The 27,331-nt window shown below is 40.2% G+C and overlaps 1 protein-coding gene across 5 annotated transcripts in view; it reads right to left on the reverse strand.

The window, feature by feature from the left end:
• Positions 1–27,221, reverse strand: part of LOC102311736 (citron Rho-interacting kinase) — a 49,827-nt gene extending 22,606 nt beyond the window's left edge. For 2 of the 5 annotated variants that reach the window (XM_014339483.2, XM_014339481.2), the window contains exons 1-16: positions 26,881–27,221; positions 22,558–22,667; positions 20,894–21,037; positions 20,212–20,331; positions 14,303–14,473; positions 13,743–13,796; positions 13,561–13,614; positions 13,032–13,172; positions 11,626–11,751; positions 9,221–9,316; positions 8,878–8,994; positions 8,579–8,688; positions 8,080–8,254; positions 7,049–7,246; positions 6,888–6,941; positions 4,483–4,680 (exon numbers count right to left, since the gene is read on the reverse strand). In XM_014339483.2, the coding sequence (XP_014194969.1) occupies positions 4,483–4,680; positions 6,888–6,941; positions 7,049–7,246; positions 8,080–8,254; positions 8,579–8,688; positions 8,878–8,994; positions 9,221–9,316; positions 11,626–11,751; positions 13,032–13,172; positions 13,561–13,614; positions 13,743–13,796; positions 14,303–14,473; positions 20,212–20,331; positions 20,894–21,037; positions 22,558–22,566 (1,767 nt within the window). In that variant the 5' untranslated portion in view covers positions 22,567–22,667; positions 26,881–27,221. Of the gene's footprint in view, positions 1–4,482; positions 4,681–6,887; positions 6,942–7,048; positions 7,247–8,079; positions 8,255–8,578; positions 8,689–8,877; positions 8,995–9,220; positions 9,317–11,625; positions 11,752–13,031; positions 13,173–13,560; positions 13,615–13,742; positions 13,797–14,302; positions 14,474–20,211; positions 20,332–20,893; positions 21,038–22,540; positions 22,668–26,880 lie in introns of all 5 variants that reach the window. The other 3 variants (XM_014339485.2, XM_014339484.2, XM_014339482.2) reach the window with 2 other exon arrangements.
• Between the last annotated feature and the right edge of the window lie 110 nt (positions 27,222–27,331).

A 27,331-nucleotide genomic window follows, 5' to 3' on the forward strand; every position in this document is an offset into this window, starting at 1 on the left:
GCCCCTCCCTGTTAAATCATGAATTAACTGTGACTAATCACATCTGTTGGACAGCTGCATTCAATTTCACTGGCCCCACCCAGGTCTGATTACTGCCAGAGCTGTTGAATCAAGAAATCACTTAAAGTCAAACAAAGTAACTGAAATCTGTCAGCTTAGAAAGGTTTACGAAGCCTTTCTAATGCTTTAGGACTCCAGTGAACCACTGTGAGAGCTATTCTCATCCAGGAGGTCACAAAAGATCCAAACACCATAGCTAAAGAACAGCAGGTCTCACTCGCTTCAGTTAAGGTTCAGCAAAGTATGCATGGGAGCGTTCCACAGAGAAAACCACTTCTGACCAAACAGGACACAAACGCTCGTCTCACATTTGCCAAAAACATGTGATGATCTCTAAAACCTTTGGACTTATGAGACAAAAGTTGATCTTTTTAGGAAGGTTTGACTCTGGCATAAAAATAACAGAGCATTTCACAGAACATCACTCCTACACTACCTCCTGGTGGTGGTAGCGTGATAGTCTGGGGCTGTTTTGCTGCTTTAGGACCTGTACGGTTGTAATTAAGTACTCCATCCAGGTCTGTATTCAATTACAGTAAAGAGCAGAAGCATGAATGCTGCTCTCTACCATAAAAGTCTTATGGAGAATGAATGGCCATCAGTTCATGCTCTGAACCTCAAGCACACTTGGTTCACGTAGCAGGACAATGATCCGAAGCACACCAGCAAGTCCACCTACTGAATGACTCAAAACCCAAAACTAAATGAAGGCTTTAGATTGGCCTAATCAAAGTCCAGACATTAACCCTCTCAAGACAGGCGTTGCCGATTTGCAACAGTTAAAAACTACCAACCTGATTACCCCACATACATATTTTATGTGGTTTTTTTTACTCAGAAGTACCACTGCAGGACTTGGTTGTGCATTAGCAACAAAAAGTTTAATTTGAGCCTGAGAGGGTTAATCAGATTGACATCATTTAGGGCGATCTTAAACAGGTGTAGGTGCACCAACGGTATCAATTGGAAATCGTAATTTGCCTTGTTCTTGAGTTATCATATTCACAAACGTGGGTATCACGTCACCCATCGGGCACTGGGTATCAAAAACTGTTTGATGATCTGAAAAATGTAGGTGTAACAAATATGCAAAAAACTAAGAAGTCAAAAAGTAAAAATGTTTTCATGGCATTGTCAGTCACAATCTGTTAAAAAGAAACCACAATGCTAGAGCCAGGGGCTCACAAACTGTTTAAATAATATACATGAAGTCTGACAACTAACGTTCCATGTAAATGACTATTTGAACCTGGAGTTATTTTCATGCCTCGGAATGTTTTCCTATATTTTTCACCAGGCCTACACAAAGCTCCATGTTTAATGTCTTACAACAGACTCCTTTAGACAAAGCATGGGGAGACAAATATAGCCTCTGCCGGTGCTGCAGCAACACCACGGCCCTCTGAAGTCCAATGCTTCCACAGCTGACACGACCTGGGAGTGATGGGGATGACACATCCCTCCCACACACCACCCCATCCCTCGTCTATGACTTCCATCGGTGGTTACACAACCAGCAGGACTGAGAGCGCTACTGGACACCCACACACAAATCCTCCCACAGGGGCAACACACCATCACACAGCCTCCTCTCTCCCTCTCTTTCTCTCCATCTCTCTTTCTCACTGCGTTGAGAATACGACGCATAACAATAATAAAATTATTCCAGTGTTTCGGCTGCCTGATTTACACTTGGCACTCTCGGAGCTGGGAGAAATGTCTAGGTCACCTGTCACAGGTGTTGTGGAGATATCAAATAATGTGAGTGTAAGTGAAAAGCTCCTGTCTGACTGTGAGTGGGAAGTGGGCAGGGTGAAGAAACTTGAATAAGAGGAAGGAATACAAGTGTTTTAGAAAACAGAAAATGATGTTTTCTCACAGACTTCAACTTTCATGCAGAAACAACTGCCACACAAAAGCGGTGGCATGTTGGCGGAGTGGTAAGCACTGTGACTCTAAATGCTGGGTTCACATGTCAACTCTTTATGTGTTTATTTGCTGAATGACTGGCCGCCCGTGCAAAATGATATCGAGAATGAATGCAGACTTCACACTTTATCTGAGTTTTGCTTGTGTTTTTCTTTCTCGCTTGTCTGATTCGTGCTCTTGCTTTGCAGTAAAATCTATTTTTATTTCACATCTGGTTGTCATGTTATTGTTGTGTAGTGTTCCCTGTGCTTAATACAGTGTTCCTGTCTGTACATGTAGTTTTGCTTGCTGCTCTTCATCTGATGCTCACGCCTTCTCTGACAGACTTCCTATTACTGACCCGAGCTTAGTAAACAGTTATTTGATTTGAACCTGCCTAACTTTTTCTTTTGAGCAGGAAATTCAGTGTCAGAAGCTAATAAATCTGCTGGTAAGTAATAAAAAATACCAGCTGGATTGTTCCTGCATATAACAATTTTGCCAGCACCAAAGGAAGATCCAGTCTGTGTAAAATGTAAATGAAAACAGCATACTGTGATTTCATTCACAACAGAACACAGAAAATATATCAAATGTTTTAACTGAGATGTATTGCTAGTTCATGAAAGATCATAGCTCATTTTGAATTTGATGGAAACAGCTATTTCAAAGTTGAGATGGGGGCAATAAAACATTGGAAAAAAATGGAAGTGGTACTAAAATTAAACATTTTGCAAGTATTTAGGTTAATTAGCAACAGGTCAAAACAAAACTGGGTACGAAAAGATCATCTTAGAGACATCAATCTGCAAAAAGCTATGCAACAATTTCTCCTGAATAATCTGCAGCACATAATATCATCAAAAGATTCTTAGAATATGAAGAAACCTCTGAGGACAAAGGACAAGGCCAAAAATTAATATTGGATGCCTGCGATCTCTGGGCCCTCACAAGAAACAGCATTAGGGGAGGCTGTAGCTCGGGTGGTAGAGCAGATCACCTACCAAACAGAAGGTTGGTGATATCCTCGTGTTGGTGTTGTTCCCACATCATCATAATAAATGTTGTTCCAGGTTCAACACTGCAAGTGACCAATCACATTGTTTGACGTCATACTTTTGCAAGCTAAGCGATTCATTCATTTATGAAATTCCAATGTTGCAAGGACAATATGTATTATGCTTACCGTTTATTAAAGAACAGTATGAAATGCAAAGAATTCAAATTGCTGGATCGGCGGACGGAGGCAGTTTCTCGCAAGTTAAGTAGATTTTTTGTTTAATGCGTTTTTTTCTGAAGTCACAAACATATGATGTCACAACAATGTGATTGGTCACTTGCAATGTTGAACCTGGAACAACATTTATTATGATGATGTGGGAACAACACCAACACGAGGATATCAGATCGTGCGTCTGGCACATATCCTTGGGCAATATACTAACCCCATGTTGCTCTCAGATGCGTCCGTCAGAGTATAAATGTATGTGAACGTTAGATAGGAAGCTTCCTTATGGAAGTGCTCAGATTGAGTAGAAAAGTGCTATATAAGAATGAGTCCATTTACCATTAAAAAAAGAGACATGATTCTGAAACACTTCCACAAATGTTCTCTTTTCTGGTCCAAAGCTCATTTAAAATAGACTGTGCAAAGTGAAAAGCTGTTCTGTGGTGAGACAAACCCAACTTTTAAATTCTTTTTGGAAAATATGGACACCACATCAACTAGATTTAAGAGGAGAGGGACCATTCAGCTTATTATGGGGGGCATCACTGCCTATGTCTTTGGACATCTGGAAAGGCACCATCAGTGCTAAAAGCTGAATACAGGCTTGAAAAGATTTGGGGCTCAAGAAACAAACAACACAACAAAGTAGACCCAGGACCGCTGAGCAAAGGATCCTACATCACACAACAGTTGGATGAGTTTCCTCATTCAAAAGTCCAGCAGCTGCTCGCAGTGATTTACAGGCTAATGTTAAAAGAAGAGGGATGGCCACACAGTGATAAACATGCCTCCTGACCCAGTGTTTACATATGCATTCTGCTATCAAATTCATAATGAGTGATTATTTTTCTTAAAATGTAAAATTTTGTCATTTTAAACCATTTCTTTATTCCTATGTTCCAACTGTGAATGAAATATGTGTTTATGAGAATTGCAAATCGTTGCATTTTTATTCAGATTTTACACCTTTTTTGAAATTAGGGCTTTATTTTTAAGAATAATAGATATTAATGTTTACTGTAGTGGAAAATAACAACAAAAAGTAATGTATTTACTGTATGTGGTGACATGTGAGTGGCCTGTGTAGTCGCCCTCTAAAACCCCATCCTGAGTCAGGTGAAACCCTAACAAGAGATTCAACAAGCCTCTTGAATCTGATTAAAACATCTCTCTGGGCTAATAGTAGAGGTTCAGTGTGCTTTCTGGTAACTAAGTTTCTGTTTTTATTCAGGGTTCACAAACCCATCTGCATTTTAGGACTGTACACCATCATCAGAAGTCAGCACCTGTTTCTGGTTGTTAAGGTGCATTTCACGGTCAGCCACCTCCCGACGCAGCCTGTCCACATCCTGGCTGAGCTGCAGTCGATCTTCTCTCTCATCAGAGGCTTCATCCAGCTGCTTGGACAGGTAGAAGTTCTGACGGTTAAGCTCTGCATTCTCCTGAGTCAATGTTGTCAGCTGCTCCTCCAGGTCTGTGATCACCTACAGAGTAAAGGGAGCATTCATATTTCACATTTAAATGGCTGAATACATACACAGTATCCATCTGCAACTAAAATGTACCCCTGTAATGTGACACTTTACACAGTGTTTTTGTTGCTCCAAAGGCAGTGTGTACCTACACTGTAAAAGCAGAATTCCTGGATGTTCGAGAAAAGTAATAAAAATGTTAATTTTACAATTCGCACATAAGAAAAAGTTTTGGTGCTGTTGTGCATATAATGCTCAGATCGTTGCTCCTCCACAATAACAGCTGACCTAACACCCCACACAATCTCAACTCTACTGCTGCATGATTACATGATGCAGATATCTGGGTTAGTGATGTAATGCAGTAATCATTTTTCTATGCTGCTGTTTCAACCCAAGTAGCATTCAGAATGAGAATAATCATTTCATCAGCATCGGTCTGTTCCTTTAATCAGCCATGACTACAGTGCACACTGTAAAGAGATGAGGGTTATACGAGGCTGTCTGTTAAAAGCCCCTTATTCTCAGCTCTTGTGGGAACAAGGGGACCACACAGAATTTCAAGGTGGCAGGGGGGAAGAGGCAAAGCTTTTAAGTACATAAATTAGCTGCCTGTTCTGTACTGACTCAGTGCTTCTGCTCCCTTTCGGCAGGGGACTGACAGCAGCGACTAAATTCTTAAGGCAAGGCTAGAAGTCAACAGTGGAATGAGTGCAGCGGTGATCTGGCAATTTATTCCAATCATCTGTCAACCAAATCTATAGAGCAACTTAAACAGCTAAGGTAAATCACATCTAGATCTGCATCCTCAACGCTGCTGAATACAAACTGCTCAGTGCTGTTTGTGAAATCTGTGGCTGTCACACACTTTCACTGATTAAAATTAACATATCATTTACTGTTTACCTCTGCTACAAAACACAGAGGAGGATCTTTCTTTCAGTGACCAGTGTGAATGCTATAGAGTGTAAATGCAATGCTGATATGCAGGCAATATATAACTACATCCAATGAATTTGCAGTCTTTATCAGTTTTAAACATTGCCCACAGCAGTCTAACACACCCATGATGGCTTCAGCTATAATCCTATAATATACAATTGATTAACTACAATGTTAAAAAAGTGAAGATATGCTATGAACCTCAATGAATACAGATTTTTTAAAAAGATCATAAAGCAGTGAAAACATCATGAGCTCCCACATCCGGTGACTAGTCGCTACAATGCTCTCATAATACAAAACGCACACCATAATGCATTAATAATTTCCGGGAGACCTCACTAAATTAAATGACACTTTGGCTCACAGTTGTCCAGATATCCTGTTCTCCTCCAAAATGCTCCACAGACTAATGGTTAAACCAACACTGCAAGTCAGCAGGGCAAAAAATAGAGTGGCATTTCAAGCTCTGCTTGTTGCTGAATTTGGCTGTGCTTGCCTGACTACTGGCCAGCTAAATCTATGGTTGTCGCTTTCTGAACAGTTTGTGAGTGGGAGGATCTCAAAAGTAGGGCAATGGGATAAAGGAAGACTGTGACGGTTTTGGTATTTATTCAAGCTACATAAACTTGACGGCACCTAAATACCTGAAAAATGACAACATAATTTCGCAAGGTTAGTCACATGTCACAAGATCCTGTGTTAGTAAACCAAAGAGTTACCAGGAAATGTTCATTCATAACAACGTAAAGCAAATAAATCTAAAAAAGTTTGGAGCTCCCAAATAGCAATGATCACCGAATAGAGGGCATTATTTTCTGATTCAGTAGGGCTAACTTTGGTTAGTGGAGTTTCACTTAGTTTCTGTGTTAATGCGCACAATGGTGCCATGAAAGCAACAAACAGTTCTGAGAGTTAGCCTAATATTACTGTAAAAATTGTGTCTGGAATAACAATTCTCACTTTGACCAGAAACATAATGTTTTGAAAACAGGGTGGAGACCTGCTCATATTTAAGGATGCACATTTATGCAGTCAGCTTTACATCTCCATAAAGAGCACCAGCAAGGTAGACAAACGTGATGAAACGGGGAAGGTGTTAAAAGTGACACGGAGTCAAATGATTTTAAATTTTAATTCATCCAAGAGTGACAGAAACACATATGGACTGAAACGAGGCTACTTCTAGTGCGATGATTCAGCTGGTGTTCGGTGCCAGAAGAGCTGTTTATTCCTGTAAAGAGCGAACGACAAAAATAAGGGTGTGAGCAGCTTACCGCGCAGCTGTCTCTCAAGGCATCATATTTGCGTTGTATTTCATCTCTGTGTGCCTAGGAGGAATGACAGGAGAGATGCAGGGACAGATATTACTGCCTACATTACACAACATCAATGACACAGCATCTTCGCTACTTTTTTTCCTTTCCATTTCTCTTACTCTGAGCACAGTTATCTCCTCCTCGGCCTCTGCAGTGGTCTCCTCCAGCTCGGTCTTAGCCTGCTGCAGCTGGCTTTCCAGGGCATGGCGAGCTGCCTGCAGGTTGCTGATCTGAGATTCACGCTCTTGCAGTGAAAGGGTCAGCTCTGTCACCTGACGTTTAATCTCCAGCTTTTGTTCCTCATGCTCCAGCCCAATCTACAAAAGCAGACAGAAAGACCAGGATCAGGAGGAGGAGGCGATACATCCCCAGCACAGTCAGACACATGCTGACATCACCTCGGTGTGAGAGCATTACACCTGACACATGTCTGACTGCCTTCAGTTATTAGGCTTCACTTTTTGTAACATCTGACACAGTCAGACAATAGCAAGTGAGACTTTTATGGCCCGGGGAAATTCAAATTACAAGCTATTATGGAGATAAATGGAGTACTACAGAAAATATCCTGTATCCTAAATCCCAAAAAGTTGATTCTGTTCATCTAGACGTATCCTACATTATGCTACTGGATCCCAAACTCCATATATCATAATATGCACTGCACATCAAATGGTCCCTACCTTTTCAACGTCCAACTTAGCAGCTCTAGTCCATATATTACCATCAAACAACTATTTTATATGCACCACCTGCTTCCCCAAGAGGTCACGATATATATACTACACTATAATTATTTCCTCAATATACACTCGGGGACACAGTTCCACGCAAGTGTGTTTATACTACATGGAGCCAGATCAACACAGATGGAAGAGGTTTACTGCACAGCTTCGTCTATTTAATATTCAAAAATGCCTTTTATGCTTTGATAAAAAAATCTGTGCAGATACTCTATAATATTATTAAGTAAGATTACTTCATATGTACAAAATAAAGCATATAAATAAAAGACTCTATGAAGCGGATGGTGCTGTGACAAACAGACAGGGAACAGAGCAAATACAAAGAAAAGTGTTGTCACACAGTTGGAAAATCCACCACCATCTATCAGCAGAGATATCCTGCACCTGTTCTAATGTCTCCTCACCTCTCGGAGCCTGGTTTCCAGCTCCAGCACGCGGCTCTTATTGCTTTGCTCTTGCTGAGTCATTTTCTCTAGATGCTCTTCCAGTTTGGCATTCTGAGCTTCCAGCTTCCCGGCCTGAGACTCCAAGTAGAACTTCTGCTGGCGAAGCTCTGAGATCATCTCCTCTTGGGCTTTCCTGGCAAGACAAAACATCAAAATGTGCAAAAGGTTAAATAGAAGGCCATGTAGCAACGGCAAGGTCAGAATTAAGTACCTTCCAGATATTATTGCGCACAAGCTGCTGCTTCACTCTGCCCTGACACAATAAAAGGACAAGCTTACAAGCGTATTTGTATCTATTGTATTATTATTGTATTTTATTGTTATTATGGAGCACAATAACAATTGCAGAACACAATGCGTAATCTAGGAAGAATACTACAAATAAATTAAGTTATAAATAATACAAAATAAATAATTCATGTGATGAAGCTATGTCTTCGCATGTTGGGGTACTTACATGTTTTTCTGGGTATAGATACTGCTGTTAGCTGCTAGTTTGTTGGCCTCAGATAGTTCAGCAATTCTCTGCTCCAGACTGTTCATCTTTGAGTCCATTGCATTTATTGTCTGAAAAGAAAATGTGGAAGCTATAACATACGCTTAACAAACATTTAGTTTGGTCTTCCTGGGATCGGATTAAGGGTGATTTTTGTGCTTTTTAATTATACAATCATTATTCCAAACATGGAATCTATGTCAGTGTGATAAATATTAAAATACGCCTGAAATAGTGCTCCCAAGCTGGTCAGTTCTTACCGCCTTCTGTTCACTGATGATGCTGCACTTCTCCCGCACCTCCTCCTCATATTTGCTCTGACTGGACTCCAGCATCTCCTTATCGGCCATGTCCGCCTTCATCTGGGCCTCTAGCACCTGCTCAATGCCAGGCAACCCACAGACCCATAGCCGGGATATCACTTAACAGGGTAAAATATGAATTTGAATATGACATATTGTTGCTCTTCCCAGCACCCCGGCTAAGGCACGACCACTAGACAGAGCACTTCCAGCAAGTTTATCAGGACATTTCTGCATGGTGTTTTACATCAAACCAATGGGTCTGCGTATATGATTGTGTGCACATATTTATAAGTCGAACCTTTATCTTGTCTTCGTAGAGCTTCTCTTTCTGTTTCAGGTGAGTCTCCAGGCGCTGGGCTGTGGCTTGAGTCTCTCGCAAATTCTCCTCCAGCTCCTACACAAAATACAAATAGGTCACTTGCTTCATGTTGACATCAGCAGCCATGCTCGCAAACGCTAAAGTAGCCATCATTTCTGGCATAAAGGTAATGCATAAAGCATTTCATCACAAAACACAACTCATACATTTGTTAGAGGCAGTGCAAAGGACTTCAAAATCACTAACACCTAATCACAATAAGCGATGGTTCCTGCTGCTCACCAGCAGGTTTTGAGAGCTTTGAGATATAATTATAACAACTGTTTATTTAGCTCTGCTCTGGTTGATTGTGGTCTCTGGTAGTCAGCGAGAGATTCAATCACCAACACACAGGTGTTTTTTAATCCCTCATACAATATAGGAGAAAGATTAGTATTAAAATGCAATGATTACAGTGTAAAATTTCCTTGTCTTTGTTACTATGGATGTAGAGGAGCTCAGGTAACACAAAGTCATTTATATCAATGATTCCAGCGTCATCTCCTCTCTTTTTTGGGCTTTATTAATAGCACAGATTTTGGCTGAGAGGCAGCAGGGAATGCACAGGTGGACCTCACACACACTGCTGCAAAAGGTCAATTTCTATGACTTCTTTTTAATCAAAAGTAAATGGAGAAGCTTTGTGACTCTCTCAGAGTTTTAAAAGGGACTTCTTTTATTATTGATTGTCACAAGCAGACACGGGAACCAGAACATTTTCACAAGAAAACATGCCCATAATTTAGTGCCTTATCTACCCTTAGCAGCAATAACTTCAAATAATCACTTTCTGTATGTCTTTCAGATCATTGTGGTTGAATTTTGGCCCACTCTTCCTTACGGCGTTGCTCTCTTGAGGTATAACATTTCAATCAGATTGATCATGACTAGATCATTACTAAACCTTGACTGTTTTTTTCAGCCTCTCTCTTAGAAATTTGCTGATGTGTTTGGCATCATTGTCCTGTTACATGAACAAGTTTTGGTCAACGGGTGGCTGTAGCTCAGGAGGTGGAGCAGGTCGTCTACTAATGGGAAGGTTGGTGTATTGATCAATGGCTGCTTCCGTCTGCATCTCCAGTATCCTTGGGAAGATACTAACCTCAAGCTGGTCTCCAATGCATCCACTGGCGTGTGAATGTTAGTTAGAAAGACAGAAACTATTTAAGTGCTTGTGTGAATGGGTGAATGAGTTAAAGCACTTTGAGCACTCAGGTAGAGTAGAAAAGCCAGTCCAGTTACCATTTACCTAGCTTCAGAGAAATGGGCTCACATTCAAATCTAGAATAATTTGGCACACAGAGTTCTTGGTCTGCACTGTAAGTGCAAAGCAAGCCCAAATCATCACTGCTCACCGCCGTGCTCGACAGCTGGTATACGGTGTTTGTCCTGATATGCCGTGTTTGGTTTTTGCCAAACGTGGTGTCGAGCATCATGGCCAAACGTCATCTTTGGTCTCATCTGCCCAAAGTACATTGTTTCAGCTGTCTTGTGGTTTCTCCAGCTGCAACACTCCCTATGTGATCAGTCTTTTTTCAAATTGTGCTGTCAGCTTTTTGTTTTGTTTTTTTCCTGAGCACTGCACGGTCTGATTTCAGGTGAATCTGCAGTGCACAATATATGAATTTGCGTAATATTCACACTCAGGGGACTGTTATGGCATTGTGACAATAAACACATGAATCATCCAGATCAGCAACATGGCAAAAAACTGCTTTTATGGAGGTGCTCACACTTCCTGATCATCTCTTAATGTTAATGATGCGTTTGGTTATCAGCAAATGCACTCACCTTGTTAATTCATATGAATAGTACGAGGTGTTCTTAGTTTTTCACGGGACACCAAAGAGTCTTGTAAAACCTTTTTTTTTTTTCAGATGGCTGCATGTATTTTGTGCTTGCTCATATTAATTTCCCTATAATCGTTGTGAGTCAAAAGCTCATGATTCACAGTCCTCTAAACTGTCTGTTTGAAACGGTTTTGTCAGCTCTGAGTGGATATGCTTAATACTTTCATCTCAGGCACACAGTTCAGACGCTGATAATGCAGAAAATAATGGAAATAAAGGAGTAATTTCTCATAACAGGTGCAACAAAACTATTGGAAAAGTTAGAGAGAGATCTGATCACACACAGTCTGGTGATGTAAACGGATTCAAAGCGCTGGCCTGGTTGTATCACAGCTGTAAGGCAATTAAAATACAAAATCTGGAGTGTCTGAGCACTGCATATGTAAAAATATTAGATGTAAATTTGCACTTCTTTTGCAATGATGACAATGAGTTCTGTTTATTTCACACCTCCTTCTTCATTTTGCTCTGCTCAAAAGATGAAAGGTGGGTTACCAGAATCTTATCTGCCATCTGCTGAATCTGCTGGCCCTTGCTCTGGATTTCATCCTTCAGTTTGGCCTCCCGGCGCTCAACAATCTCGAGCCTCTTCACCTGGTTCTCAAGAGTCTTCCTGCCATCCTGGATAACACAAAACAAGCAAACGTTATGCACAAAAAGTAGCAATGATTTTTTCAAATTCATCCACAAGTCAAAAGAATTAATGCTCTAAAACAGTGCTTTTTTTTGCTATCTAGACATAACACACAATTATAAGAACAGCAATTAACTTTAAATTTCCACTTCAAGGAAGAACTGGCGACATACTGTAATGGTCACACCCAGTTGGCTTGTTAGGGATGCATCTCTGCTGTGTTTCTATCTCATTATTTCAAGTTACTCCCAACTAAAGTTCCACAGAGCTCATTTCCTTTCATGTTGGGAGGTGTAGGAGATCTTTGGAGCTGTATAAATTTGACCTTGTTGCATATTCTCTTTTCTCTGACTCTAAGTTATGCTGTTTACAGAAGTACTAAGATACGGTCATAACAAAAAGACCCTACAAACAGAGCTTCTATATGACTGCATATTTATGTCATTTAATTTATGTCATTAATTTATCACGACAGTTGTGTGACGTAGCAGTGCATTCAGATTCAGATTAGTACTCTCAGAAAGATACTAAAACTTACATGATGCTAAAACTAAAGCTATGCTGCTGGTGCCTGATTGTCTGCACACTGGAGTGTTTTATTTTTTATTTGCTTCATAAAATCTAAATTGGAATTTAAATTTTGTTAAAGGACTAATCATTTTGTCCAAACAATCCTGATTTAGATCCTTACATTTTTTTTTTATGTCAAAACAGGACAAAAGGCTTAAAAAAGGAATGTGCTGCTTTAAAAAAAAAGATGTTAAGGCAGTCACCTGAATGTGGCCTGGAATAAAACTGTATACAGAAACAGCCACTCGGTGATCATGTAGTAAAATGTAATAGGCAGCCTGGTTAGTTTCACAGGAACAATCACAATAAATGTCCTTCTGTCCAAAACCACACAGTCACTACATAATGGATACAGACTGAAGACCTTAAACTAAAGAAAATAAATGTTTGTTGAGCTCAGACATTTTTGTCTAGTTTAATCTGGTGTCACTCACAAGAACTGGACAGCGGGGGGAGATCCCGACAACCAGGAAATAATCAAATCCCAAAACAAAACCTCTCTGACAAGCAACGATTCATTACAGAACAGGTTTGTGCTTCTATCAGATTATTTAAGACTTTTAACACAGAAATTTTGACGGTGCAAATCTACGAATGACTGAAAACACAGAATAGCAAGAAAAAACCCAGAACGCATGTATGAAAGTCTTTGTGCATGTGTACAGTGTCTGTGACAGCAGTGTTTGTGTGTGTGTACCTCAGTCTCACGGAGACGTCTGCGTAGGCTGTCACTGGAGTCTTCCTTATTCTGGAGCCTCTCTAGATCCCGCTCCATGCGCTCTTTGGCCAGTTTTGTAGTCTGAAGGAGGTCAGTAGCCTCAGCATTTGCTTTTAATGCCTAGTAATTACAAGGAAAAGATGGAAAACATTTAGAAGGAATAACCAAACTTTTGCTCTCTTTCTTATGTTTAAATAAACTACTTTATATTGCTCATACCAAATCCTTAAGAAAATTACATGCTACATGTTAATTATTTCACATTTAGTTCGCATGTTTGACTGTTGATTATTAATCAGTAACTCTTTAATCATTCCCTGGCAATAGCCTACATCTGACAAGAGACCAAAGTTTAATCAAGAGACAGAGAGAGGAAGGAGGGGGTTGGGAAGGGTAATGAAAAGTTTATAAAATCATCTCAAAGTGCAAAAATACTGATGCATCTCTTCCATTTAGGATACAAGTTCAAATAAATTATTAATTGGTCTTTTAAACAAAAATATTTTACCTTGGTGAGTTTTTCCTGTAGCTCTTGGATCTTTACATGCTGTTCAGTATTTGTCTAAAAAGGGGAAAAAATATTATCCCACATTAAAGTCATTTAAACTCTTCAGTGTCTTTACCTAGAATAAATTTTCACCCTCACCAATCACACAGTTTTATCACGAATAAATTAACTTCATGAGCTACCTTCTCCAACTTGGTGATCGTCTCATCTCCTTCTGCTTTCCCTTGATCTTTGGCCTGTGAAGATGAAGGTCAGGAAGAGAAATGATCACTACTTTACTAGAAAAGTGAGAAGTTGCAAATCACGATCATGTGTTTGCTCTGTCACTGTGAGCGCTATAATTGCCAACAGCCAGATTACAGGTATGCTCAGTAGTTTACATAGCATTCATCAAATCCACTAAGGGTCAAAATTAGGCTCAAATATATGCACACACCCACACTAATATTTGGTTTAATGCCCCTTAGAAAGTTGCACAATTGTTTGGTTTCCTGTAACTGACCTGCCTTTAAATGTAGTCCACAAACTTGGGCACCCAATTCTTGTGTTTTAGCCATTACAGATGTATGCCATACAATCACTGCTTAACAATGTGGAGAAAGAACATTTCAAAGAAATCATCAAAACCCCCAATACCATGACATTCATGCCCATGATGCAAACGTCTGACCACAACTGTTCATACAGTTTGATGCCTTCCTAAAACCTTTGAATCATTAAAAGCTTTAGTTCCAGTGCAGACCTTCTGAATCCTGTGCTGGTACTCTGCAGCTTTCCTCTTCAGTTCTTCGCTGGCCTGGCGGGACTCTTTCAGTTCTGCCTCATAAAGGTCGCTACGGCGACGGGCAGCAGACAGGTCCTCTTCCAGCTGTCTAATGGAAACTCGCATCTCCTCCAGCTGGGCATGATATTCCTACACACAGGTAAGAGAAACCTTAGATGACTGGATAAGTGAAGCTGAACACAAACAGAAATTTAAGCAAAGGGTCCAAGTAGTCCCACAAAATGCTGACCCAACACCACATCTACCCAAATTAGGTACTCTCACATAATTCAGACTTGAATCTAAATCATCACAAGGGAAGCACGGTGATGTTTTTCAAAATTTGGGCTTCACCAAACTACAGTCAGAAAGCTGGGAGCATTGTCCGATTGGACTTTTACAAATGGTTTTTTTACAGGGTGACAAATAGGGCTTTCCAGATGCACAGTGACAGGATTCAACTTTGAAATAAGGTTTCTTAAAGGTTTATGAAAGCTTACTAAAACATGTTGAACATACTGTAGACAACAAAGACAAACACTCGCAAGAAGCTCTGTTTCCTTAGAAGCAAAGCAATGAACAAATGAGGGTTGAATTAATACTTGTGCACAATATTGCAAGGATTTAATATCTTAATCATAAGCACTTAATCCAGGTAACGTAACTATATTTTTAGTATCCATTAAGATTGTCCTCATTCCAGTGTAGCATATTTGGTTAGAGCAAATACTGCACGCTTTCTCAAACAACCTTAACATTGTTTGACTAGAACCTGAAGAAGATGTCCTTGTTAGAGATCACTGCATCATTTATAGCAGTCCCAGGCACACGTTCAAAACTCATCACATAGTAGAGGAAAATAAACATTTATGAAAAGACCGTTAAAAGGAGAAAAGAATGTAGAAACAATGATCGGCCACAGTCATTTGCAGATGTCTGTTAAACAGTAATTAGTCACTGCATAACAAATCTAATTTTAACCACCTCATCTGCTTACAGGGTACATCAGCCTGTTTGTCAGTCTAATAAAAACTAGCATCATTGTGCATCCAGGGAGCATTGGTGCTCAGCCGACGCAGATTAAAACTGGTCTATGTCGAAGCACACAGCATCAGACATGGTGATCCGAAGAGTCCCCACATTGTCAGAATGTACTGCTGTGGGCCAGGAAGAAAAACATCACTGAGCTGGTTTGGCACCATGTTGAAGTAAACATTTGCCTCCACCATGACCACTTTGGCTCCATTAAAGCAAGGCAGTTTCCATTATAGTGACAATTCATTGGATCCATAGGTACATCTCCCATTGGATAGTGACAATAATCATGATTATGGGTTAGAAATGTTTCTCCAATTTCAGTAATTCTTTAGCAGAACGATGATTTGGCCTAAAGAAATGAAAAAGAAAGCTTTCAGTGTGCTAAACAAATACAGCTTGTGAATTGCTGAATCACAGCAGCGGTCTGTTCTTGAGATGGAACATAATTGTGGCTCACACACCTGCACAGAAAAAAAACTCTGAGACAAGACATGACATTCAAAACTTAGACGAGCTGATGCAATGAAGGAAGCCACTGTTAACACCCTCAAACCCCTAAAGACTGAGATCTTCAAATCTGTGTTTACTTGTAAAGAAAAAAGCAAACAAACAAACAAACAAAAAAGTAAATAAATAAATCTGTTTTCTATTCTATGCGGATTTTTTTTTAAGAATTGATAAACTCAAAGGAAAAAAACAGGAAAAAGAAGCAAATTAATGACATTAAATTGTTCCTACTTGCTCACTTCACAAGACAAATACGTAAGGATCCATAAATGTATTGTTTCTAAGGTAGTTTGCAATTTTCACCTTATTAGAGGTAAAAATTCTGATTCTGAATTGTGTTCTGATGTTTCAAACCTTGCGTTTTTAGTTTTATTTGGGTGGTGCGCTTACTTGGACCGCATTGTACCATATCAGCCTAATGGAGCATTTCAGAGTGCAGGGTTATTTCTGGTTCCTAGGATATTTAAAAGCAGAGTGTTCAGCTTTCATGTTCCTCTCCTATTGAACCAGCTTCCAGGTTGGATTCAGGAGACAGAAACTCTCTCTACTTGTAAGATTAGGTTTAAATCTTTTTTTCTTCCTTTTTTTAGTTTTGCAGTTAGAGCTGGATCAGGTGACCCTTAATCCTCCCTTAGTTATGCTGCAATAGCGATAGGCTGTTGGGGATTTCCCATGATGCACTGAGCACTTCTCCTTGACGCACCTCTTTCCTCACCTCTCTCCAACCGGTCGCAGCAGATGGCCCCGCCCCTCCCTGAGCCTGGTCCTGCCTCAGATTTCTTCCTGTTAAAAGGAAGTTTCTCCGTCCCACTGTCGCCGAGTGCTTGCTTATGTTGTAGGCGATTGTGTGATTGGTGGGTTTTCTCTTCATTACTTTATTAGTTTTCTCTCTATTATAATAATATATTACAATATAAAGCAGGCAACCATTGTTGTGATTTTGTGCTATACTAAAATTTTAATCGAATTTGTCTTAAATGTTGTTTTAGTTATTTCCACTCAGTAAGAAAAATGTTAGGCTCTTGAAACTTGCATGAGTTTGCAACTGATAACAATGAAAGTCAACAGGACTCAGTCCTGGCCAAAATCTTCGCTCATCTCATGGCTTAGTTTGGGACTGTTCCACAGACGGACCTATTAGGAGCAAAACTAAATTCAAACCATTGTTGGGCAGGGTTTTTTAAAGTCTAACATTTTTTGTATGCAGTATTCTATTATGTATATATGCAGACACAGTACATGCGCTCTTTCTTGGTACTTTCTTAAATTTCATGACTTCTAACGTTTTTTTGTTGATACAGCAGAAAAAAGGAACCGTGTGCTTTTCTGTGGGTCTTATTTACTCTTGTATCTTCAGCGAAACTGTCTCTTTCTATATGTTTGCAGGTCTTCCTGGCTTTGGCACAGAGTTCTTCTCTTTGTAAATGAATCTATCCCCAATCTCTCTTTGTTGATCCAACACTGCATGATTTTTTGCACAAAAGTGATAAACACTGCAGTCATGTGACAGAGCGTGGGAGACAGATGCTATTCAAGATGAAATGCAGGATTTAGCTGGTGTAAATACCCTGCTGGGAGGCACCAGTGGGAACACAGAGCCGTATAATACACACGAGCAGCAGAAAACCCTCACAAATTTGACAGTGTAGTCTGAACTCTTTTTATTTTAGTCAGAATTTATCCATGAAGGGCTTCCATATAAGAAGAAAACTGAAAAGAAAACACCTAATAATGTTTGATATTTTAGTACCCCAGCACAATCAACCACAACCCTAATCTCACTGCTGTTAACTTAACTCAGTGACACTGACTGCACTCTCAGGTTATCAGTCTGAGCTCTGCACAGTAACACGCTAAAATGAATAATAGTACTGGAATGTTGAGAAAAAGAAACAAACAGACACAAAAACAACTTCCTCAGACTCCTGCTGAGGGATCCCCGGGGCCACAGTATGCTTTACGTGAAAAGCAAGCTGTAAACTGATTCTGCTCTGTGTCCAACATCTCTGTAACTTTCCAAAAAGACAATGTGATAACTATCCTCACTTCGCAAAGTGACTTTACAGCTTTGTGACAGGATATCACCCTCCATTTCAAGCTTTTTTTCCATTTTCTTCCCCCCCAGAAAATACTTCCATCACTTTTTTTCTAGACAATTTATTAATCCGAGTGGTATTTTGCAATCTCTTACATCACACGGATCACTGTTTGTTTAAGGAGAATATGAAGTGATGGTCAAAATTTCTGTTTTCCAAACAGTATGAGCTAAGGCCCCAACACCTCATCACGACAGCCTGCCCACTGCATCAGCGCTCTCCTCACTTGTAGGTATATGGCTCTCATCACCATGGCAACCAGTTATATTCCCTGTATTCAGTGCTTGGTAACCGGCACTAGTGTAGGCTGAGGAAAACAGGTTGCTTTTTAAGAAAAAAAATGGTGCATAATGCCAGGAAGATGATTTTTCATGCTCCTTATCTCTTGTCCTAAATTGTCAATCTTGTATCAGCTTGATTCTCACAGCTGGCAACATTCTTTCATGTTCTGCCGTCACCCCTGCAGAACTATACATGCTCGCACAAACACATGCCACACACTCATCACTTTTGATTTCATTAATTAAGAGCTGTGTGTACACTCCTGTCTCATTTGATATCAGACATATTCTTGATTCCAAAGAGACTCACTGAGTCGAAGCACTTTACAGACTCACTGTATTTTAACATCTTAAAAACTGCACGATCAACTCAGCCTAATAAAGCAAGGTCTTACAAACAGAGGAGTAAACTAAACCTTTGATGAGTTCTTTCTCAGGCTTGTGGTAAACAAACCTTTTTCCAATAAAGCGCTGTACATGCGCTCCATCCATATACCGTAAATTGAATATATATATATGTATAAAAAATGGTTTTTCAAGGATTAAAAAAACCACAATCATTTACATTAAGAGGGTACTCCAACATGAGGCATTTCTACACATGATGTAGGTAATGCTATACTGATTGCACCCCTACAGCCTGTTGTGGGTAGGCATGGGAATCAAGAACCAGTTCCCAGTAGTCCAATTCATTGGAACTGTTAGTGTCCCTGCCTGTCAATCCCAGTTATCCATTCTTGCACTTGTGCTACAATCAGCTGATTTCAGAAGAGGAAAATAGCGATGCAGTCTAGAGCTTGGATATGCGCATTTATTTTTATTGCTTCAAGATAAATGATAAAGCTTAAAACTGCATCCAGGGCAGAAACAACCGCATTATGCTGCTAACACAACTTTCTTTGCAAGCATCTGCCAAGACAGCATGCTAACGCTAAGCTAGCCAAGAACCCAGGGTGAAAGCTGAGTGAATGCAGACAGACCCTGAACTTCAACAGGTAACAAGCAGATGAGCAGTCAGGCTGCAGCCTCCCTTTCTACCTGTTCGTGTTTCTAAAGCAGAATCACTGCAGCGATCGCTTTTTTGTGCTGGTTTTCATCTTTGCTTTGTGCGGTCAGCTTTGTATTCTGTTAAGAGAAAGATCTTAGAGATGTGTGTCCTCGTTAGGGATTTGTGTTGGTGTGTGGGGTTGTTTATATTGTAAAATAGTGATTATGAGACAGTGTGTTTCAGCTTTTTACAGAGTAACATGAACGTAATGTAACAGGTAGTACAACAAATTACTTTTTCCTGGGAGTAATTTAGAAACGTACTGCATTGCATGAAAATAAAAGCGTGTATTATGTTAAATAATGACTTTTTGAGTAACAACTCCTCACTGATCACAACAAAGAGGGGAAATAGCTCAGCAAACATGCACAAACATTTGACCCACAGCTTGCAATTCATTTGCATGAATGTAATTTCTTCATTGCTGCTTAGTGATGGTGCTGACTCTCAAAACAGAGCCAATGAGAACCCAATGACAATCGACACGTGATATAGATAGTGCAATCGGACTCACTAAATTCTTATCAATTCCCATCCCTAGCTGTGGGGTTTCAGCATCATGTGCCTGTCTAATTAACACTCACAACCCACACACTCAGCCTTGGTGGCTCGACCTGCTCCATCTGACTGCCATTATGAAATCCTCTTAAAATGTTCTTTTTGAAAAACAATTCGTTATTTATGTAATACTGTACTTCCCTTCACTGCAAAGTACTGCATTCATTGGAAAACGAAGGGGAAAACAGTCACTAAAGAAAAGTCTTTTCACTCAAAAGAACAAAACTTAATGAAATCAAAAAATGATTGCAACAGTAGAGAGCTGACTAATTTCCTCATTAATTATTCAATTCTGAGCCCACAGCATCAGGCGTACTCTCAGCCAGCTGACCTAATGTGACACCCGAAATGTCGTCCTACCTGTTCTTTGATCTCCTGAAGTTTGTTGCTTTGCTCCCGGATGTCATGAAGAAGCTGCAGTGCTTTATCGTCCTCCTGTGTCACTTCCATACGAGCCTGTTCCAAACTACGCTTTAGACTCTGAAATCAAGACAAACTTGTGTTCAGTCAGCTGACACTTTGTTGGGAATAGTCAGCTGAAAATAAATCAACCTGATATCAAAATCCTGAAATAAATAGTTAGTGTTAAATAGGTGTCGTTTCACTTTTTGGATGCTGTTGAATCGTACTATCATCAGCTAAGTAGTGTTTCCAATATCTTGTTCATCTACCATTGCATTTTAGTGAATTGACAGCAAGAGTCATAGTATATATGGCATACACACACATGCATATGAGGAAGCAGCCCATATGCTAGCGATTGTAGTAATACAAAGTTTTTGTAGAAGCAGTTCTTACCACTTCCCAACCATCATGAGACACTTCTGGTGCTTGATTAATTCCAGTAGTCACACATCATAAAAAACGTTAATATAAAATCTCCTGTTAAATCTAATAAAAATCGATTTTGCTCCAAAATAAGGCGTACTAAAACGTTTTACCTGGTAGTTCAGTTTCAGTTTTGCTTTTAGCAAATGTTTCCATAGATTTCACACTCTTTCCAGTGCTATGTCTCTGTCTTATAATCCCTGGAGATACTCACACTGCATTCGGTGATATAAGTGGCCAGATCCTGTTCTAGGATTGTCCTCTGAGTCTCTGAGGCCTTCAACTCTATGTCCTTTTGCTGGAGCACTGACTCAAGGTCAGACATCTTCCTCTGAATGAGCGAGATCTCTTGCTCAACCTGAAAGGAAAAACAGTATATTTGTGCATTTGTCACAACATGCATGTAATATGCTTATCTGTCTGTGTGTGTCTGTGTAAAAGTGCAGTAGACTTGTTTGGTGCCACATGTCATTGGTAGTGATTGATGTTACAATTACATTTGCCATTATAGCATTACAGGCCAAGAGGAGGGTTGGAAAGCAGAGAAACAGCAGGACAGGCAGCACAGTCAAAGATACTGTGACAGCGCTTAGTCTATAGCAGCACTAACACAGTCACAATGCAGACACATGCTCACGAAAACACAGCACCACGGCATGGGTGTTGCAGCCAGTAAAACCAAAGGGTCAGTGTGGTACAGGAATCCAAAATGATGTGTCACTCACAAGTCTTTCAGCAGACAGCTCAGAGAAATGCAGTGACATGAATAAAGGTGGATTGGTGTAAATCTGCACACATTTATATGTGACTCAGGACACTGAAGTACACTGCTCATTATATCTTCATCTGGTTGGGGCTTGTGGAGGTGTTATAAGAGGTATGTTTTGAGTCATACAGATTACATTAGCCAGATCTTATAAGTCAGCAAAGTTTCCTTCTGACAGATTTAAATATGTGCTTAACAACGAGACGGAGGTGTTGAAGTAGCTGAGATATTACTGCTCCCTCACTGATGGATTCTTTGTGTTACGAGCTGCTTGGTTCGATGTACTGAACCAGATGCCTAACTTTGAGTATTTTGATAGAGTTGCATACAAAAACAAACAGTCAATACAAAGCTGAATCTCACCACCAATCAGTAGAGCACATTCAACAAAATAATATATCTGTTTGTGAGAATTAACTTGTGTAAGCTATGAAATAAAATGGTAACATTTGTTGATGAGCTTGTGCAGCAAAACAAAAATTAAAAGGGACCATTTTTCAACTCCATGTTTTTATTCTTGGACTAATGTAGCTTAGCATGATTCACAATTCATAAGGATCCTTATTTCACTTGTAAATGTCTGAGCACCTTCTCAGTTCAGTTCCCCACACCCCGTACTCACATGGGGGTGAAGGGACCCCTTCTCCGAGCCTGGAGTTTTGCCTCCCCACAGTTACCAAGTGGATGCTCACACAAGGGCATCTGATTGTTGGGGTTTGTCTCTATTATTGTAAGGTCTTTACCTCCCAGTATAAAGTGTCTTGATGGGATGGATGTTGTGATTTGATGCAATATAAATAAAACTGAATTTAATATTTTTAAATGTTTCATCACCTTTATCACGACAACTTTATGAGAAAGATTATGCGGCTTCTTTGATAAGCATCACTTACATCACATCAGTCAGGATTAATTAGTATATTTTTCACAGCAGTTGCTGAACCTGAGAGATTTTTATTCTTACCATAGCCGTTAAAGGTAAAGCACATAGTGTAGCCACAAGGGTAAATAGCCAGAAATTCCAAACATACAGAAAAACACATCAGGCAAGGCAAACTGGCAAACAGATGGCTGACTCTAGAAACAAACTCTTACCATGTGAAAAGTTATACCTGTGACATGTGTCTGGCAATCCTGGCCTTTGTTTTGGTGCTTTTAAAGTAATGAGGCTGTGCCAAAGGAGATGGTCTTATCAGGAGAGTTGATAGATGCAGTCATTAATCTGTAGGTGAGAGGGAACGGATAGCAGTTAGAGACACATTACAATAAACAGTTTCTGCTTATCCTCTCTTGAAATATGAAGGGCTGACTCAGTGCTCTTATGTAAAACACTTACCTTTCATAATCATACTGTATAGATGACTTATTCCATAAGTCAGTTGGGATAGTTCCTGTGACCATACATAACAGAATTCATGTGTCTATGTGTTTACATATGTAAAAAGTAAATAAGTGGTATATTGTCAAAACTATCAAACCAAAACTAGATTAAATCCTGTTTACTGCATGTAGTGACTCGAGCAAATGTGCCGTGATTACATACACTTTAAATCTCAACTCAAATGCTCACTTTCATACCAAAAATAGCATTTATCAAACAAGCACTGAAGACTTGCGAATTTCACATAGCACAGAGTCATTCCAGAGCAGCGACACTTTATACATTAACACTTACTCCATTAACATGATACCACAGATGACTAGAAGATAAAGGATGCTGTTCACAGCTTAGATATTTAGTAAGCAAACCACTGTGCTGATCAAATGCGTGATCATATATTCTCTCCTGGCAGAGACTAAAAATAGCCTGCTCGTGTTCACAACAACAGCCTCTTTTACCACCACTGGATATATTTGGCAGCTTTTGTGATCAAGTAGCATGCACAAGAATGAGTGGCAGAGGCAGGATGTCTATTAAAAGCACAGGCTCACCTCCCACTCCTCGCTACAGTAACAAGCTCGGCTCAAGCTCAACTACTGTATGTGCTCTACTGCCGCTGCACTGTGTTCATAAGAGATTTAATTTACTATTTAAATGCTTTATTATTTTGTTTTAAGGGCATCTAGTTTGGTTCCTCTGATTTTCTGCCATATAAATGCTGTTGCAGTGGGGGATGGTCATATTAAAGATAGCGAAATTTCAAATAATGAAGTCAGAATATGTAGAGATAATGTTTAAGCTTAGGGTTTAGATGGCTGGTAATGTCTCTAAAGAAATGAACATAGCAGGAACACTTCCATTTCTTGACAATCCTCTGTTAGTGAAATTTTGCTATTTTTTCCATAATCAGGATGTTTACCAGAAGACTGCATGGATTTCTAAGTGGAAACTAAGCTGTGCACACTATGCAGATGAACAACACACACTGTGAACTTCTAAAGACGCTGCTGGTGCTTACTAATACTTCCTCCGGAAATCTGACATTCTGTAATCATCATGCTTCAAGGGTTTTTTTTTGAGTGTTCTGTCCGGTATCACAACAGGCCACGCAGCATGTGCCCAAGCTGCATCAGCCTAGAGTTCAAGTTTCACTGGCACAACATGATGCAGGAGCAGGTGGCTTGTAATGGGTGATGATGCATGAGGTTAGCTTCCTCATGCACCTGATGATTTTTCAGCCTGTAAGCACATCACGTCAGAGGCGCATGTTCCCTCTGTATACTTTATATGAGATGTCAAAAAGTCCCATTTGTATTCAATGGTGACGGTGCGGTTAGAAAAACAATTTTGCAAGTGTGATCCCCAAAAGATTTTCACTCCTGTGAAATTGTTTTGACTCAGAGGGGCACAGAAGATTTATGTGCCTTTGGTTCATGTCTGCTTGTGGGTCTAAGAGGCTCAAAGCCACTAATGAATCTATATGTGCTGACACTTCTTAACAATGTGGAGAACTTCATCTGCAGCCAGCCAGTTGTAAAGTTGGTGGTTAGGGGTGCCATCCGAGCATGAGGCACCAGATGGGATTCAGATCTGGCTGTCTTCCTCTAAAATTCGAGTGCTAGCTGACTGCCCATAATCAGCTGAGCTAACAGACTGTGCAGCTGGGCTCCTCCTCAGCAATAATTAGCTCCCACAAAGCAATTACTAATAACTATACTTTTAAAACCTCATTGCAACAACAGGAAAGACAGTTTGACCTCTGAGCTAGCCAATCTGTATCCACTGAACATCTCTAGATTTGTGTTGTTCAAACTTAACAGTGTTCAAACCCTGAACATAGTTTGGCGTGCTAGTGCAATCAAAACAACTCCAGAAAAACTTTAAATGAGACAAATGAGAGCTCCGAGAAGAACACTGGCTTCATTCGAAGAGCTCTTTTTCGTGGGCTGAATAATGCGTGCTGGGCTGTGAGTCAGAGTTGTTGAAGAGGAGGAGAGTGGAGAGAGGTTGCATCCCAGTCATGGTGTTGCTCCACATTCAGTCTAGGTGACCAAGGGCCACGGCCACTGTATGGGCAGCGGTGAATCACAGACCTGTTGCAACTTTGTAGTGGGACAGATTCTCCCTAAGAACAAGCTCAATGTCTTTCTTTCAACCACTTCCCTCTAAGTTGATCTTTCAGGGCATCTTTTCCATGTATACTGTGAGATTTTATGCTGATTGTCATGACAACGACAAATTAACAATACCCCAGTGCAAGGCTCTCTAGCTCCACAGTTTCCTGCTAGCATTTTAGTTTTGAAGGCTACTACTAATATAGCCTTATCCATGTTATTTAGTGCTTGACTACAGTAATATTAATTTGAAGGTCCATCATAGGCCTAGTGCATGGGAATATCAGAAATTGATATAAGATACTATTTTCTATAAGATAGAGGTTTTAAGGCAATTCAAGTGACACTAGAGGTTTTTATACTTACAGCATGAAGAACTAGCACATTCAAAATAAACACTGGCCAGAAATATCAGTTGTTACATAAGCTTTATAGGAAAATTCCACCCTGAAACAGTTAAAAGGGTATTCAGAGCTGCACTTCAATGCTTCCAGTTACCAAGCAGCCAGTTGTAGACAGATCTGCTGCCATGTTAAAATGTGCAGACCACAGTTAGACTTTAATCACTAACTGACTGGTTAGCCTTCCTAAAACCTGTCCTACATTCACGACGTGGCACCAAAAACACTTTTACTTTTAACTAGCTCCATCAGTGCTACGGACTAGCTACTGAATGCTCTGGAGCTCCAGAGACAGCCATTTTCGGCGATCAAATTGAATGAATGTCACAATTTATGCCGAGCATTTGGAAAACCACTTCACAAATCTAGCTCATCGTTATACTTCAAATCCAAATGACAAAGAGGATCAGTGTGGGCTTCTAAAGGAGCCTTTTGGGGAAATGACACTTGAGGATGTGGTGCAGCGAACTCTCTCTCGTCGCTGCTCGCATTAACATTGGAAGATCTTTACTGCCGAGAGTTTCTCGGTGTCTTCTATTCTTTCTTTGCCCTCTACCATCAGACTGGCCTGCCTCCGCAAACAGGAAACTAGAGATGAAACTCCAACAAACCAACCCTCCTGATGAACTGTTTTAAATTAAATATAGTCAGAATACTATAGATGAAGTTTAGAAATCCCCCCTCCCTGGTTTGAGTTGTGTTTAATACTTTTACACAGTTTATTGTATGTAAATTTCCTCTGTTTTCTTTCACAATTTCCTCATTAATATTCGGTTTTGCTGATCCTCTTAAGTCCCGTCAGTAACGTAATTTGCAATCCACCTAAATGTGCGCCAGAAAGAAGCCCCAAGCTTCCTTCACCTCTCTTCTAACCTTGGCATAACCTGCTGTTACCATAGAGATGCCTTCCGCCAACCACAGCCTTCATCTTGTTACACTTTTTCTGACTTTATCAGACTTTGTTATTTCAGACCTTTTTCCACATATAACTATTACAGCCAAGTGGATTGTTAAAGTGAGCTAAGATCACCTGAAAAATCCTTACATGATAAATAGTCATGTCAACTTTGTTTCAAAACTTCCCCACTCTTAGTATAGATAGATGTTTGGAAAAGCCTGATGTGATCGTAATCTGACCATTTACAAACAATGGTGAGTTTGAACACAACCCTAGGGAGTGATAGCCATCTGTATGAGTGTATGCTACAGTAAGCACAGCGATGAAGAGAGATGGGCAAACAAAGGCACAGCATTTCAGTGTCGTGACCAAGAACAGTGCTCAGCCCTGACAGACGGGATACAGCTGCTGCGTAAGCTCAACGCTGCCTTAGTTATCTCATAAGTCTATAAATCCTCAGCTGTAGTGTCAGACAATCAATCAGTCAACTAATGGTTCCAGCATGCTTAAAGGGGAAATAATGCACTGTCACACCTGAAAAGCAATAAAATCCTGGTTTCATTCTTTCCCCAATCCAGTCATCACCCTCACTCATTCTTTATTCTTGACAGAAACCCTAAGTAACATAGTATAACACTCACTCAGCGACTGCTACAGCTGACAGGTTTCCTACGAAGCTCCTTAGACGCGGCACCTCCTCGTCCAGTAAGCCCATTCATGTGGGGTCTCCCTCAGAAGCCACCAGCCGGAATGAGAGCTTCGCTGGTTCATCAAATTCGGGGTTGTCATCCTCACTGGGGAGAAAGTAGAGCCGAAAGGAGAGAGAGTGAGAGAGAGAGATAGAATGAGAGAGAGAGAGAGAGAGAGAGAGAGATGCGCTGTGGCAGGGCAGAAAGCTGCGAGGCAGTGAGAGCGACCAGAGATTACTGCTTACAGAGAGTGGAGAGAGGGAGGGAGTGGAGGACTACATAGAAAATGCATTGTAGAGTAATGCAGCAGACCAGATCACATACCATAGTGTGAGAGGAAGCTATCTCTCTCTCACTTATTTGTCATCTGTTCACCCTTACCGTTCCCCAAATTCTGTCTTCC

Source organism: Haplochromis burtoni, unplaced genomic scaffold (assembly GCF_018398535.1).
Source record: "Haplochromis burtoni strain Fernald_Lab_line unplaced genomic scaffold, NCSU_Asbu1 Contig_293, whole genome shotgun sequence".
Lineage (NCBI taxonomy): Eukaryota > Metazoa > Chordata > Actinopteri > Cichliformes > Cichlidae > Haplochromis > Haplochromis burtoni.